The sequence below is a fragment of the Cyprinodon variegatus genome, unplaced genomic scaffold, assembly GCF_000732505.1.
Source record: "Cyprinodon variegatus isolate N-32 unplaced genomic scaffold, C_variegatus-1.0 Scaffold161, whole genome shotgun sequence".
Taxonomy (NCBI): Eukaryota; Metazoa; Chordata; class Actinopteri; order Cyprinodontiformes; family Cyprinodontidae; genus Cyprinodon; species Cyprinodon variegatus.
The window spans coordinates 1253324-1264761 of record NW_015150614.1 but is presented as its reverse complement, the minus strand read 5'-3'; the positions used below and the strand labels follow the sequence as shown (position 1 = coordinate 1264761).

Genomic DNA, 11438 nt, shown 5'->3' with positions numbered 1-11438 from the left:
CATCTAAACTAAGGTCTAAACTTGTGACAGGACTCGGTTTGCTTCCTGGACCCCGTGCGGAAGGCGGTGAGTGAGTTCTGTTTAAATGAGCCTCATTAAAGTCCTGGTTGCCATCCTCAGAGGTGACTAGCTTTTCCTTCCGTAGCAACAGCAGCTAGCTTAGCATGCTAACCAGCGTCAGAGGTTTAGGTCGGTGCAGCAGCTTCACCGCCTCAGAAGGGAAAATTAACAACAATTTTAATCCAGAAACACTTTTATTCGCGTGTTTAACTGACCAATGAGCGCAGGAGGCTAATACCTGGAAGTGTCACAGTGTTCAAGCTTCAATAACTGTCGGAGCTGCTTTTGTCCTTATTAATTTGTAGCTTTTTGAACAGATTTTGGGAGAAAACTCGTGTGATATCCGGTTATATAAATAAAACCATGTTGTAATAGATGTTCCCTTTTCCTGAGCGTTAGATTTAAAGTGTGTGAGGCTGTAATTAGAAACATCACCAGGCTTCGTGTTTCTATGAGCCAGTGGGTTAGTGCATAACTCACAGGACATTGCTTTCTAGTTGCACAATCTTGGGAAAATCTATTACATTTAAAAAGTTTATACTAATACTAGTAATTTTTAATGTGTCAAACAGCTGTTTGTTGCATCTTAACAAGGTTGCTCACCATCAGTTAGTAAAGCAATAATCAGAATTGGTTAATTTTCCCTCGATCAGCTCTTGATTAATGATCAGCAGGACAGTAATCTAAAGAAACTACCCCAATTTTCCACTTAAAAAAATCATTTATTAACTACATGAACCTGCAGCCACTGTTTGGCTACAATAAAAGCAACATTTGATTTAAAACGGCTGGTTCTATTTGGTAAAAGGTATAAAAAAATGATTTTTATTTTTTTTCTTCCGTTATAGTCCTGAGGAGAAAATTGGGAATTGTCAAAGAAAAGCAAAAATCTATTAGCCTGAAAAAGGTTAACTGAAGCAAAAATTGCATGCATTAATACTAATTTACATTTTTTACTTTTTGGCTCCAGGGAGCTTGTGCTCATCTCTCCCCAGGAGAGAGTCTCCTCTTCGGCTCACTGGCTTCAGGTTAGCCACCATGGACCATACAGATGTAGAACGTAAGTCTTTCAGCTTTATTTCCTCATAATCGGCTTAAACATTTTTTTCATAGTTTTTTTTATTCTTTCTTTTAGGTTCAGCCGCCTATTCTCATTTACACTGATTCACAATTGTCCCTACGTAATTCTTTTTTCCTGCTATTGTTTCCTCTGTAGAGGTGACTCTGGCTCTGCTAGATGCAGCCAACGATAAGGACTCTGAGGTCCAGGATCAGGTCAGAAAGTCCATGTTGACTTTGGGGAAACAGCAGCCAGACAGAGTGTTAGCCATGTGCCAGGACTACCTGCTGAAACACCCCAAGGTAAAACCTGACATTCCTCTACTGTCTTGAATTGGACAATCAAGATGCATAAATAAAATGACAGATAACTTTTGTTTAGAAAAATTTTCTTCACTACTTTTAATCCCTCTGTAAACTGAATTTCTTTCCCCACAATTGAATCTTTTCATCCTCCAAAAACTCCAGTTTGATCCATTTCCATCAGATCAAACAGTTTTTAAAAAAAGTCTGCAGTCTGAACATTCATGTTTTTACGTCATATTTGGGACTCCCTCTTCACATCCATGCAGACATCTCTGCAGCAAAACCATCGTCACTGATAACAGGTGCTCTGTTTTTACTGACCTTTCTTCTTTGTTAATGATGGAGCCATGATGCTGTCAGCTACCATCGCTCAGGACATTTATAACAACACCAGCAACCACTGTCAAACTTTTTTCTTATATTGCTTTATTGAACACTTTTAGTGACAGTCATCATTACTTCTGTAAACGGTTTGCTGTAGTTTAGGCCTGAATTAATCGGTTTAATCACGATTAATCAATTATTGAAATAATCATCAACTAATTAAGCAATCGATTCATTTTTAACTGGAGTATGAACTCAAAAAATGCCTTTAACTGACAGAGCGACCTGCTAAGAGCAGTAATTATATCAGAATTGTAAAAAATATATAAAAATTTAGGATAAAAAAAAAATTTTTGTCTGTGAATCTGCTCTATCCAGAACTCCTCAAGTGGCAAAGTTTTAGTTTCCCCTGGTTTTAATCCGTAACGAATCTTCTTTATAGAACCTTTGCCTATCCGATGATTAATCAAAAAAATATAATTTGAAAAATAATGGTTAGTCCTATTGTAGTGTAATTTCTACATTCTCCTGCATGTCCGAGTGGCTTTGATGTCTTGAGCCGTTCAGATTGATGTCTGATGGCGGTCGTATTTAATTAAGGATCATGCAAAACTCTATTTCAGGCAAAAGAAAAGTCAGATATAAAAATAAAGAGCTGCAATATGATTTTAGTCTTAAATATTTTTGCTCTTAATGGCTAAAGAGCTATAACTGGACTTTTCTATCTAAAACCTTATCAAAAGGAATTCTGTCCCTGTTTTCACTCCGTTTGTTTTTTTGTTTTTTTTTTGTCACATTGATTACATAAAGACAAGTTATTTCCAACTAGGTCAATTTCTATACCCTAGAGACAGTTGTTCCCTCTAAATATTTATCTGAGATCTAACCTACTAATAGTCAGCTCTGCTCACATTGTCGACGGCAGTGTGATCATAAAGTTGGTCATGTGAAAGTTCCTTTAACTTCCCTCTGAAGGAGCTAATATCTAACCAGAATGTGGATTGTGTTAAACAAAACACCCTCCTGCAAACTGGCTGCTGCATGCTTTGATGAACATGGTGATCTATAAATTAGGAAATGAAACTGTGTCAAAACTACTTTGGAAGCAACGCTCATCTCACCATGTGATCTTGGAAACGGCATCAGAAATTAAATTAGTAACGGATTCAGTAAAATAATAGACGTGGTGTCACGATCGCTGATCTAATTGGTTCACAGATTTTAATTTAACTGTTTTAGTTTTAATCTAAATGACTTTTATAACAGCCCTGTTGATAAATTATACATGTTTAACCGTGAGGTTTAAAGGCCTAAAGATCTACTTTATTCCTGCTGCCTTCAGCTCTCTGACTCAGCTGGTCACTATATAAACGGATCCATCTTATCACAGCCACTGATCGTTCTATCTCTGCTTTTATTGCGACATTACATTAAGGAAACATTTTTAAACCATGAGTGATGCAGCACAAAAAGGAAGAAGAATGAATTTAATCAAACAATCTCTGTAATGCAGATGTCTGTGTAGAAAGCAGCTTTTAAAATTTGAGTGCTCATTTTCCTGCTAAGTGCTGCAACTAAGTGCTGGAAAACATACTTCATATTGCTTTGTCGTGTTATTTTTTCATGTATGTTGGTGTATTCTTCACTCTTTGTGTTTTTCTCTTGTGCAGCTGGTGGTAAGTCACAGAGTTGTGGTTCTTCAGACCATTGAGCTGGTTGTTGGCTGCAGGATAGAGGAGATCAGTGCTCCTAGAATAAAGAGCATTATCTCCCTTGCTTCAGATGAAATGACCAGATCCAAGGTGAAGTGATGTTCTTCTTCCTTTAAAAAAACACAAAGTAAATTCATCTTAAAGTCAGATCCAAGAGTTCTATGCTTATTTATTTATTTATGTGTTTTTTTTTTTCTATTTTAGGAGGTCATTCCTGACTGGCAGCAGGCAGCCAGTAACATTTTGGTCGCTGTGGGAAACAAACACATCAATGACATCATGGAGGAGATACTAAGCAAGTTCCAGCCAGGGGTTCTACCTCACTTCTTCGTGGTCCAAACATTGGCCAACCTATCTGACTCAAACGGTGAGAGACAAAAAGGGGAAGAAACCTTTCTATCTAAGAGGTCACAGAGCGGCTCAGATGAACTGAATGGGAAGTCACAACTTTGGCAGGAAAGTATTCAGTGACTGTTGGGGAAAAAAAACAGGAACCTGTTAAACCTGCTCAGAATTTTACTTACTTCATTGTTTTTAACTTGGCTCCAAAAGCAGGAGGATCCACTGAAATACACCAGGTTCCTAAACTTAGCAGAGATTATGCTGCCATTGAAAAGTACTGTTTATTTTAAGCCAACAACATGACAGCCTATCAGAAACTACAAGATTTATCAGACCAACTGAAGGCAGCTGAACGCATCAGTAGTTGATGATAACAGGAGAGATCAGTGTCTCCCTCGCACTCCCCCTCACAGAAAGCAGTAAATTATTCACCCCCTCTATGTGTTTGTAGTTAATTGTATTAGTTTTATTAGCCTTGCTGAATGACGGCAGATCAGATCAGGAGCTATTTCTGTGTCTGTGGTCGTTCCTCTGCAGGCCTCTCCTCCGTGTCTCTGACGCAGACGCACTGCGTCACACTCACAAAATCAATTTTTTATGTCGCTCCTTTAAAAGAAACACATTAAATTATTCTTCTTTGTGCATTAGTGTTGATAAACGTATGACGTTTAAAAAAAAAAAAAAAAAAAGCAGCATACTCTGGGGAAGCACCAGATATCTTCCTAATTTTTAAACCATTTTTAAATTTCATTAAAATTGCTTAATTGATTTTACCCTACAACCTCCTTTCTCAGTTAATTTTTGTTTTTTTCTTCTTTTTTTTTTTATGATGCTGATGGGGTTTTTTTTAATCATCTTGAGAACATCCTTTCTATGTTTCTTCTGTGGTCGGGTTTTTGAAGAATTTTCAGTGGTAGTTTTAATCTAAAAATGTTGTTTTCATCTTAACAAAAAACTCATTATGTTTGAACTAGTAGAGAGAATTTTTGACTTTTTTAAAATCCATAAAAGCCAATTTATTAATACTAAACAACAGGAATATGTACTTTTTTTTATGGCTAAACGATTTCAATAAATATTAGTCGGTATAATTTTTATTTTTTATTCTAACAACTAGACTTTTATATCTGATTGTGTTTCTGTCTTGCCTGTCATTGCTCTGTTTAATTTGAGACCGTTTTAATCCATCAAAATTTAGTTTCTCTGTTTATATAGTACATTTAAAAAGATTATAAACAGAAATGCGTGATTACATTGGATCAGATTGTATTCACTTCAAACTACAGAACAGCAAAATTAATTTTCTGAGGTTTGATTTGGACTGAGGTCAGGTTGGTTCCCACTTCTTATACTAATAGATTTTTATGCCAATCTTTCCTGCCTACTGTCACCAGAGGCATTCATATACATTTCATATCTGGATTTGCATTTCTGGACTGAATGTTTCAAACTTCGCTAGAAAAACTAGTAGAGAACTTGGAGGATAGTTTTTCTCAAAGTAGCCCATTTTCCACTTTCTGTTTCTTAGACACCAACAAGAAAATAGTTCTGCCCAGAATATGGTTGCAGACCAAGCCGCAAAATTTGACCGTTTCATTCTCGTTTTGTCTGTTTTCCTAGTTTATGGGATGGTACCGTTCCTTAATGCTATCCTGGGAACCATGTTGCCAATGCTGAGCATGGCCAAGCAGGACAACATGAAGTGGGTCTTTTCATCTGGTAAAGCTCCACCCCCCTCCACCACACGCTTCTGTTAATTTCACTATAAAATGTTTTTCCCTCATATTTCTTTGAGGGAGTAATTTCAACATATCCTGTTTTTTGTTTTCTCCTCTTCCCTCTCTACTTGCAGCGCTGTGTCATTTCAGTGAAAGTATCCTGGAGTATTTGGCCAACCTCGACAAAGCGCCAGATCCTACAGTGAGAAAAGATGCGTTCTCCAGTGAAATTTATGCAGCTTTTGACATTCTCTTCAATAACTGGTTACAAAGCCGAGAGCCTAAGGTAAAGAAAGAAAGCTAATATCAGTACTGAAGGTTGTCTACAACATCTGAATAACACAACCTAATGTTAGCGTAAAGTTGCATGTTCTAGGTGTAGTTGGGAGAAAAAAATTTTTATTCTACCAAGAAATAACGTTTCTCCCAGAAACACGAGGACTTTGTGTTTGTGTTGGTCCACATTAAAGAGATTCTCTGACCAACAGTCCCTCCACTGTTCTCCATAATTGAAGGCAACATCGGACCCATCATAGATCATTATAGAGACTACTAAGAAGTTAACTTAAGGCTCATGCATTTGAAGGGAATATCTCTGGTATAATTTCTTCTTTTATTTTGTATTAATTGTGTGAAGCAGGAACTTGTAAATATGCTCTTCTTGGTTTTCATGTTTTATTTATTGACTTACCAACATTTTAGCCCCCCATGACCAGTGAACACTCAATTCTTCAGCCAGTCTGTCACTTCATATCCTGCCTGTCTTTGTGTGTCCTCCAGTTGAGGCTGACAGTGGGTGAGGCAGTGGGCTCTATGTGTCATCTGATGGCCAATGATAAACTGGAGGAACAGATCCCCCGAATCATCCCTGCCATCATGTCCCTGTACAAGAAAAACACTGAGCACTATGTCATCAGTAAGGTGGGTTCCGTCCAAAACTCTTCAACTTTGGCTGGGTTTTCCTGAATATATTGTTGGACCTTTATAAAAATCTCCTACTTGAACAAGTTTTAAAAAGAAATGCATTTAAGTTTTGCAACACCAGACTTTTAAGGTCAATCTGAGGTTAATGCTTTCCCTTTGCTCTGAACAGAGCTTGTGCCAAGTCCTCGAAGCCTCGGTCAACATGGGGAGCAGAGTGCTGGAAACACAGCTGGATGGTCTTCTCTTAGCGCTGCATCAGCAGGTACTCCAAGTGAACAATGAGTTGGACACGGTAGCTTCAGTTTGAGTGAACTGTTTGTTTAGTTGTGTCAGGTCACATGTCATTGTAGTGGCAGTCATCTGCTTACATGGACTTAAGACTATGAAAGCACCTTAACAATGCTCGTTACTGTGAACTTTAACCTCAAAAGACCTGATTGACGTGCAGAAAATCTGTAAAGCATTATAGAATTGAACCATGGGGTTTATTTTTATTTCCTTTGAGGAAACTGTTTTTCTTTTCTACAACTTTGATTTGAAAAGTAAAAAAACTCAAAAGAAAATGTATGATTTTTCTCATTTTCTTGTGGTTTCTTGCACAAGTTACTCTGATGTACAGAGACAGCAGCACTTAAAACATCCAGTTCTAAGTGCTGATGACTGATTGAAAACTAAAAAATCTTTTTTCCTCATCAGTGAATGCATCACACCTAAACTCTACTTTCACTCTGTGAAAGTTAATGAACAACTCAGACTTATGTTTAGATATGTTTAGAGTCAGAGGTGTTTAAAAATTAAGTCAAAAGAGGCTTTGAAGTACTAAAGAATATTAAAAGGCAAACTTAATTTTCTAAAACACGTGAACATGTTTTCAGTTCCTTCAGGCTGCAAAAGAGATCAAGACTTAATGCAGAGAACAGGAAGGCTTAGTAGAGCACAGAAAGTTCTGTGCTAATATTTTCAGCTCTTTCAAAGTATGTCTTCTATTTTTATCCTTTTAGAAAATCTATAGTTCATAACATTTTGTAGGTAAAATGCACTTTTTCTAAATTTCTAAGTGGTGTCTGTTTCCCTTTTACTGCAGCCTAACTTTTAGTTATGTAGTTATTTTCATATTACTTTGTGTGCTTACCTCTATGTGATTTTTTTTTTTTTCTTACTATCGGAGCCAAATCTCCCCTCTATGGGACACTAAGGGTATTTCTTATCTTATCTTGATATTTTATGCTCAGAGGCTGCTGTTCTGTCAAGCTTATCACCAAGATAAGATGGTGTAGTGATTGTTCTCTCACACAAGCATAGCCTCTGCTCCTTTTTTGAATGAATTAATCAATACCTAGTTGGAAGATTTAAAATATACGTTATTTGTTTAGAAAGAAAAAAAACAACAACCCAACTTTGGCTGCAAGTGGGATCCACAGGTTTAAGTTTTACAACAAAATGAGATTAGAGATCAAATATATATATATATATATATTTTTTCATGCAGGTTTCAGCTCCTGTCGATTACAGCGACCCTCCTACTGTGAAGAACCACAATGAAGCGTTGCGTTGCTTTAGCTTGCTGGGTAATATGTTGTTTTTTTTTTATTTGTTTTTCTCCATTGAAAATAGACCTGTGTTAACATTTACAACCTCATCCAGCTGCCTGATCTACAGGCTGTAGCTCTATGGAGTCACAAGTGTAGTAATGAGATCATGCATTAGTGAGTTAGGCTGTCTCCTCCTCCTCATAATCTTGTTAACTGGGAAAATTGCTGCACAGCTCCCCCCCCTTTACATAATTGTTGTTTTCCTGTTTTTATCTTTTTTTTTCTATTTAATTATTTAAGATCTTTGCCCTTCTGTCAACATATCCACCTCAGCTGTTCATTCCTGTTGTTTGTTCCTGCTCTCTTTCTCTCTCCTTCCAGCCAACTCTTTTCCAGACCGACTGGTTATGTATGTTCTGCAGAAGTTGGAGAACAGCAATGAACGAAGCAGGATGGGCTCCTTAGCTGTCCTTCGTCACCTCATAAACTCTTCCTGTGAGGAGAAAAATGTGCAATCACACATTAATTTCTTTGAATTAAAAAAAAATGATTTTTGTTCACTCAAATCATGTTTTTTACAGCTTCTATAATGGAGAGCAAAAAGCTTCTCATTCTGGCCAGTATTAGACAGCCAATGGCAGACCACAGCAACAAGGTAACATTACTGAGGAAGCAAAGAGTCGTCCTTTCTTTTTGTTTTTCTTTGGGTAATGGGGTTTTTTATTCATGTTGTAAATTTTTGGAGTTTTATGTATTTCCCTAGTCTGTACGACTATTAAAGCAAAAATGTAGCCCGGAAACATATAATTTCTAGACTTTTTTTATTTTCTGATAGTCAGCATGATTATAATAAAATGATGGATTTTTTTTTTTTACCATGATCCCTAGCTCCTGTTTATACATTTTAATAAGGGGCTAAAAATGAGAAACTATGAAATGTTGAGAGAAATGTCTAAAAACTCTGCAATCTTTCAGATCCTTAAGAAATATTCCTCATATTGCATGTGAATGAGGACAGGTTTGTCTCGCAGGTGAAGAAGCGTGTTGTCCAGGTAATCAGCGCAATGGCTCATCATGGTTACCTGGAACTGGAGGGAGGGGAATTACTGGTCCGGTTCATCGTTCAAAACTGCGCTTTACACGACACATACCAGGTAGAACCAACTTTAAACATCTCTTAGGACTTTGATGCTTACGCTTGTTTCAGTTTAATTAAGGAAGGGGAATTGGAAGCAAAGCCGTGGTATAAAATAAAACCGTTTAAGGAGTGCATCATATATACAGATGGCAGGAAAAGGGAAATGTACTTAATTAACTTAATGTTTCAGCTATGATTAAAGCTGTTCAGTGACCTCAGAAGCGAACCAATTGATGTCTAGACAGATCGACAGATCTCACTCATAAAGTTTAATATAATTGATATTTTTTAACAGCTGATGTTAAAAGATAAATGTTTCCTGATTAGTATTTGTGTTCCGTTTCTCAAAGTCCCACCAAAGGCCCAATGCGGACCCAGAGGATGTGACTAACGAGGCTCTGAGGGCGATGTGTGACAGCACCCTCCATCTCCTTACCACCACTGTTGGCCGACTAGCTGATGTAAATATCTGCTCGTTCACATCTACCTCCGTCTTTGTCATGGATGATAAACACTAATAATCTTACCATGTCTCTCATGTTGATGTACATTTTTTTTTAAAGGTGCTCTGGCCCAAGTTGCTTTACTATCTCACACCTTCCCAGTACAGTATTGCCACTACTCCTCTTTGTAAAAGTCTCATAGTTTTGGGGAACAAGAAGAAAAGCAACCAGGAGCCCAGCTTCAAGATAGACTTCACTCAGGAGGGTGGGTGTAATGTTTCTACTTTAAAAGTGTGAACCTGACTGCAGTCTGTATGAGGCCCTAAAAGTAGAATAACCCTCAGTGAAGATACCACAGCATTTAATTCAATCATAAATAATTGATAGTTGTACTGCTTTTAAGAATTTTACTGTTATGATCATTTTGTTACTATCTTGTATTTAGTTGTCTCAATTAGTGTTAATTTTAGCAGCCATTTCTGAATTTAGTTTCAGTTTTAGTCCAGTTTCAGCATCTCTTGTTAGTTTTGATCACATTTAGTCGACATCATCCCATTTTTATTTAGCCTTGTTTTAGTATAAGTCAGAGCATTTTAGTCTTTGTTTTAGTCCAAGAAAACATTATTTTATTCGTTTAGTTTTAGTCAACAAAAACTGTCAACATTTTACTCTAGTTTTAGTCAGGACATCATTTTAATCATTTACTTTTTTTTTCAGCAGATAATATATAACATTTCCTAAAATTATTTCACATTTCAACATTTTCTCATCTTTTTGAGAAAAAACACAATTTTAAGGAACACAAGCAGACATGGAAGATGTTCTGACTATATTTGCATATTTATCTTGAACATTGTTAAGGTTCAAAGACACAAACACAAATGCTTGCATTAAAACAAATAAAATAAACCTGACAAAGGAAACAAATAAATAAAATAAAGTGTCTTATGAACTTAACACAAGTGCTGGCTGTTTAAAGCTAGTTCACATAGAATAATAAAATAGATTTGAGGTCAATGTTGTGGAAAAAAAAAAAAAAACTCCAACTGATACAACAAAAGTGCTTTTCCTGTCAGCTATAGCTGGCCTCTCATTGTTTCTGGGTGGCTGCAGGGTGAAACATTAAAAACAAAAATCACTACTCTATTTAGAGTGCAGGGGGCGCTCCAGTATGTTCCCACACTCCTGCTATCCATGGCTTTAGTGATGATAAATATTGGTGGTATTTCTAGTGAGGTAAAGTTGTCGCAGCCTTTTTATATCCAGTTTACTGCCGAACATTATTTGTTATGGCGTCTGAGAAAAAAGGACTTTCAGCTCTTTGAGCGTAGAAATTCCAACAGTTTTCAGCATATAACTTTTTAAAAGCTCAGTATACTTTGATGACTATCACTGATATACGCTTACTGTAAAATGCATTCTTTCTACTCATTAAGACAGCAATAAAATGGGCAGATGTGGAAAAAAATAGCTTTAGCATACAAGTCATCAAAAGGAAAGAAGTTGTTTTTTATGGCATGTGTTGTTCTGATGATTAATTTCAGTCCCGCATTCTTCTTTTCTTTTTTTTTTTTTCTCACCATCAGTAAATCTCCCATCTCCTCACACTCTGATGATCAGACTGCTGGTAAGTCAATTTGCACATGACAAATTAACCATGAGCCCATATGCTAAAAGCAGGATTTGCATAATATTCCTTTTCAGCATTTACAGAGTAAATTAATTGCTGCAGGAAAATAATTGCAATGTGGTGGAAGAGGCGGAGGAGGAGCAGACTGTGATCAAATGCAAATTTGTCTCACTGACTGATATTTAGTAACACACTGCAGGATATGACTTGTTATGTTTTTTGATTTCTTCCCTGATTAAGATTCCAGTTA

At 36.7% G+C, this 11438-nt stretch overlaps 1 protein-coding gene across 1 annotated transcript in view; it reads left to right on the top strand.

The window, feature by feature from the left end:
* Positions 1 to 6: 6 nt before the first annotated feature.
* mroh1 (maestro heat-like repeat family member 1) overlaps positions 7 to 11438 on the top strand; it is a 29835-nt gene continuing 18403 nt past the window's right edge. The window contains exons 1-17 of the mRNA XM_015377903.1: positions 7 to 66; positions 1031 to 1120; positions 1277 to 1422; positions 3420 to 3551; positions 3666 to 3828; positions 5424 to 5522; positions 5656 to 5807; positions 6302 to 6442; positions 6615 to 6707; positions 7935 to 8013; positions 8359 to 8472; positions 8559 to 8632; positions 9009 to 9131; positions 9466 to 9576; positions 9679 to 9823; positions 11145 to 11185; positions 11291 to 11373. Coding sequence (XP_015233389.1) covers positions 1099 to 1120; positions 1277 to 1422; positions 3420 to 3551; positions 3666 to 3828; positions 5424 to 5522; positions 5656 to 5807; positions 6302 to 6442; positions 6615 to 6707; positions 7935 to 8013; positions 8359 to 8472; positions 8559 to 8632; positions 9009 to 9131; positions 9466 to 9576; positions 9679 to 9823; positions 11145 to 11185; positions 11291 to 11373 — 1718 coding nt within the window. The 5' untranslated portion in view covers positions 7 to 66; positions 1031 to 1098. The remainder of the gene's footprint in view (positions 67 to 1030; positions 1121 to 1276; positions 1423 to 3419; positions 3552 to 3665; positions 3829 to 5423; positions 5523 to 5655; positions 5808 to 6301; positions 6443 to 6614; positions 6708 to 7934; positions 8014 to 8358; positions 8473 to 8558; positions 8633 to 9008; positions 9132 to 9465; positions 9577 to 9678; positions 9824 to 11144; positions 11186 to 11290; positions 11374 to 11438) is intronic.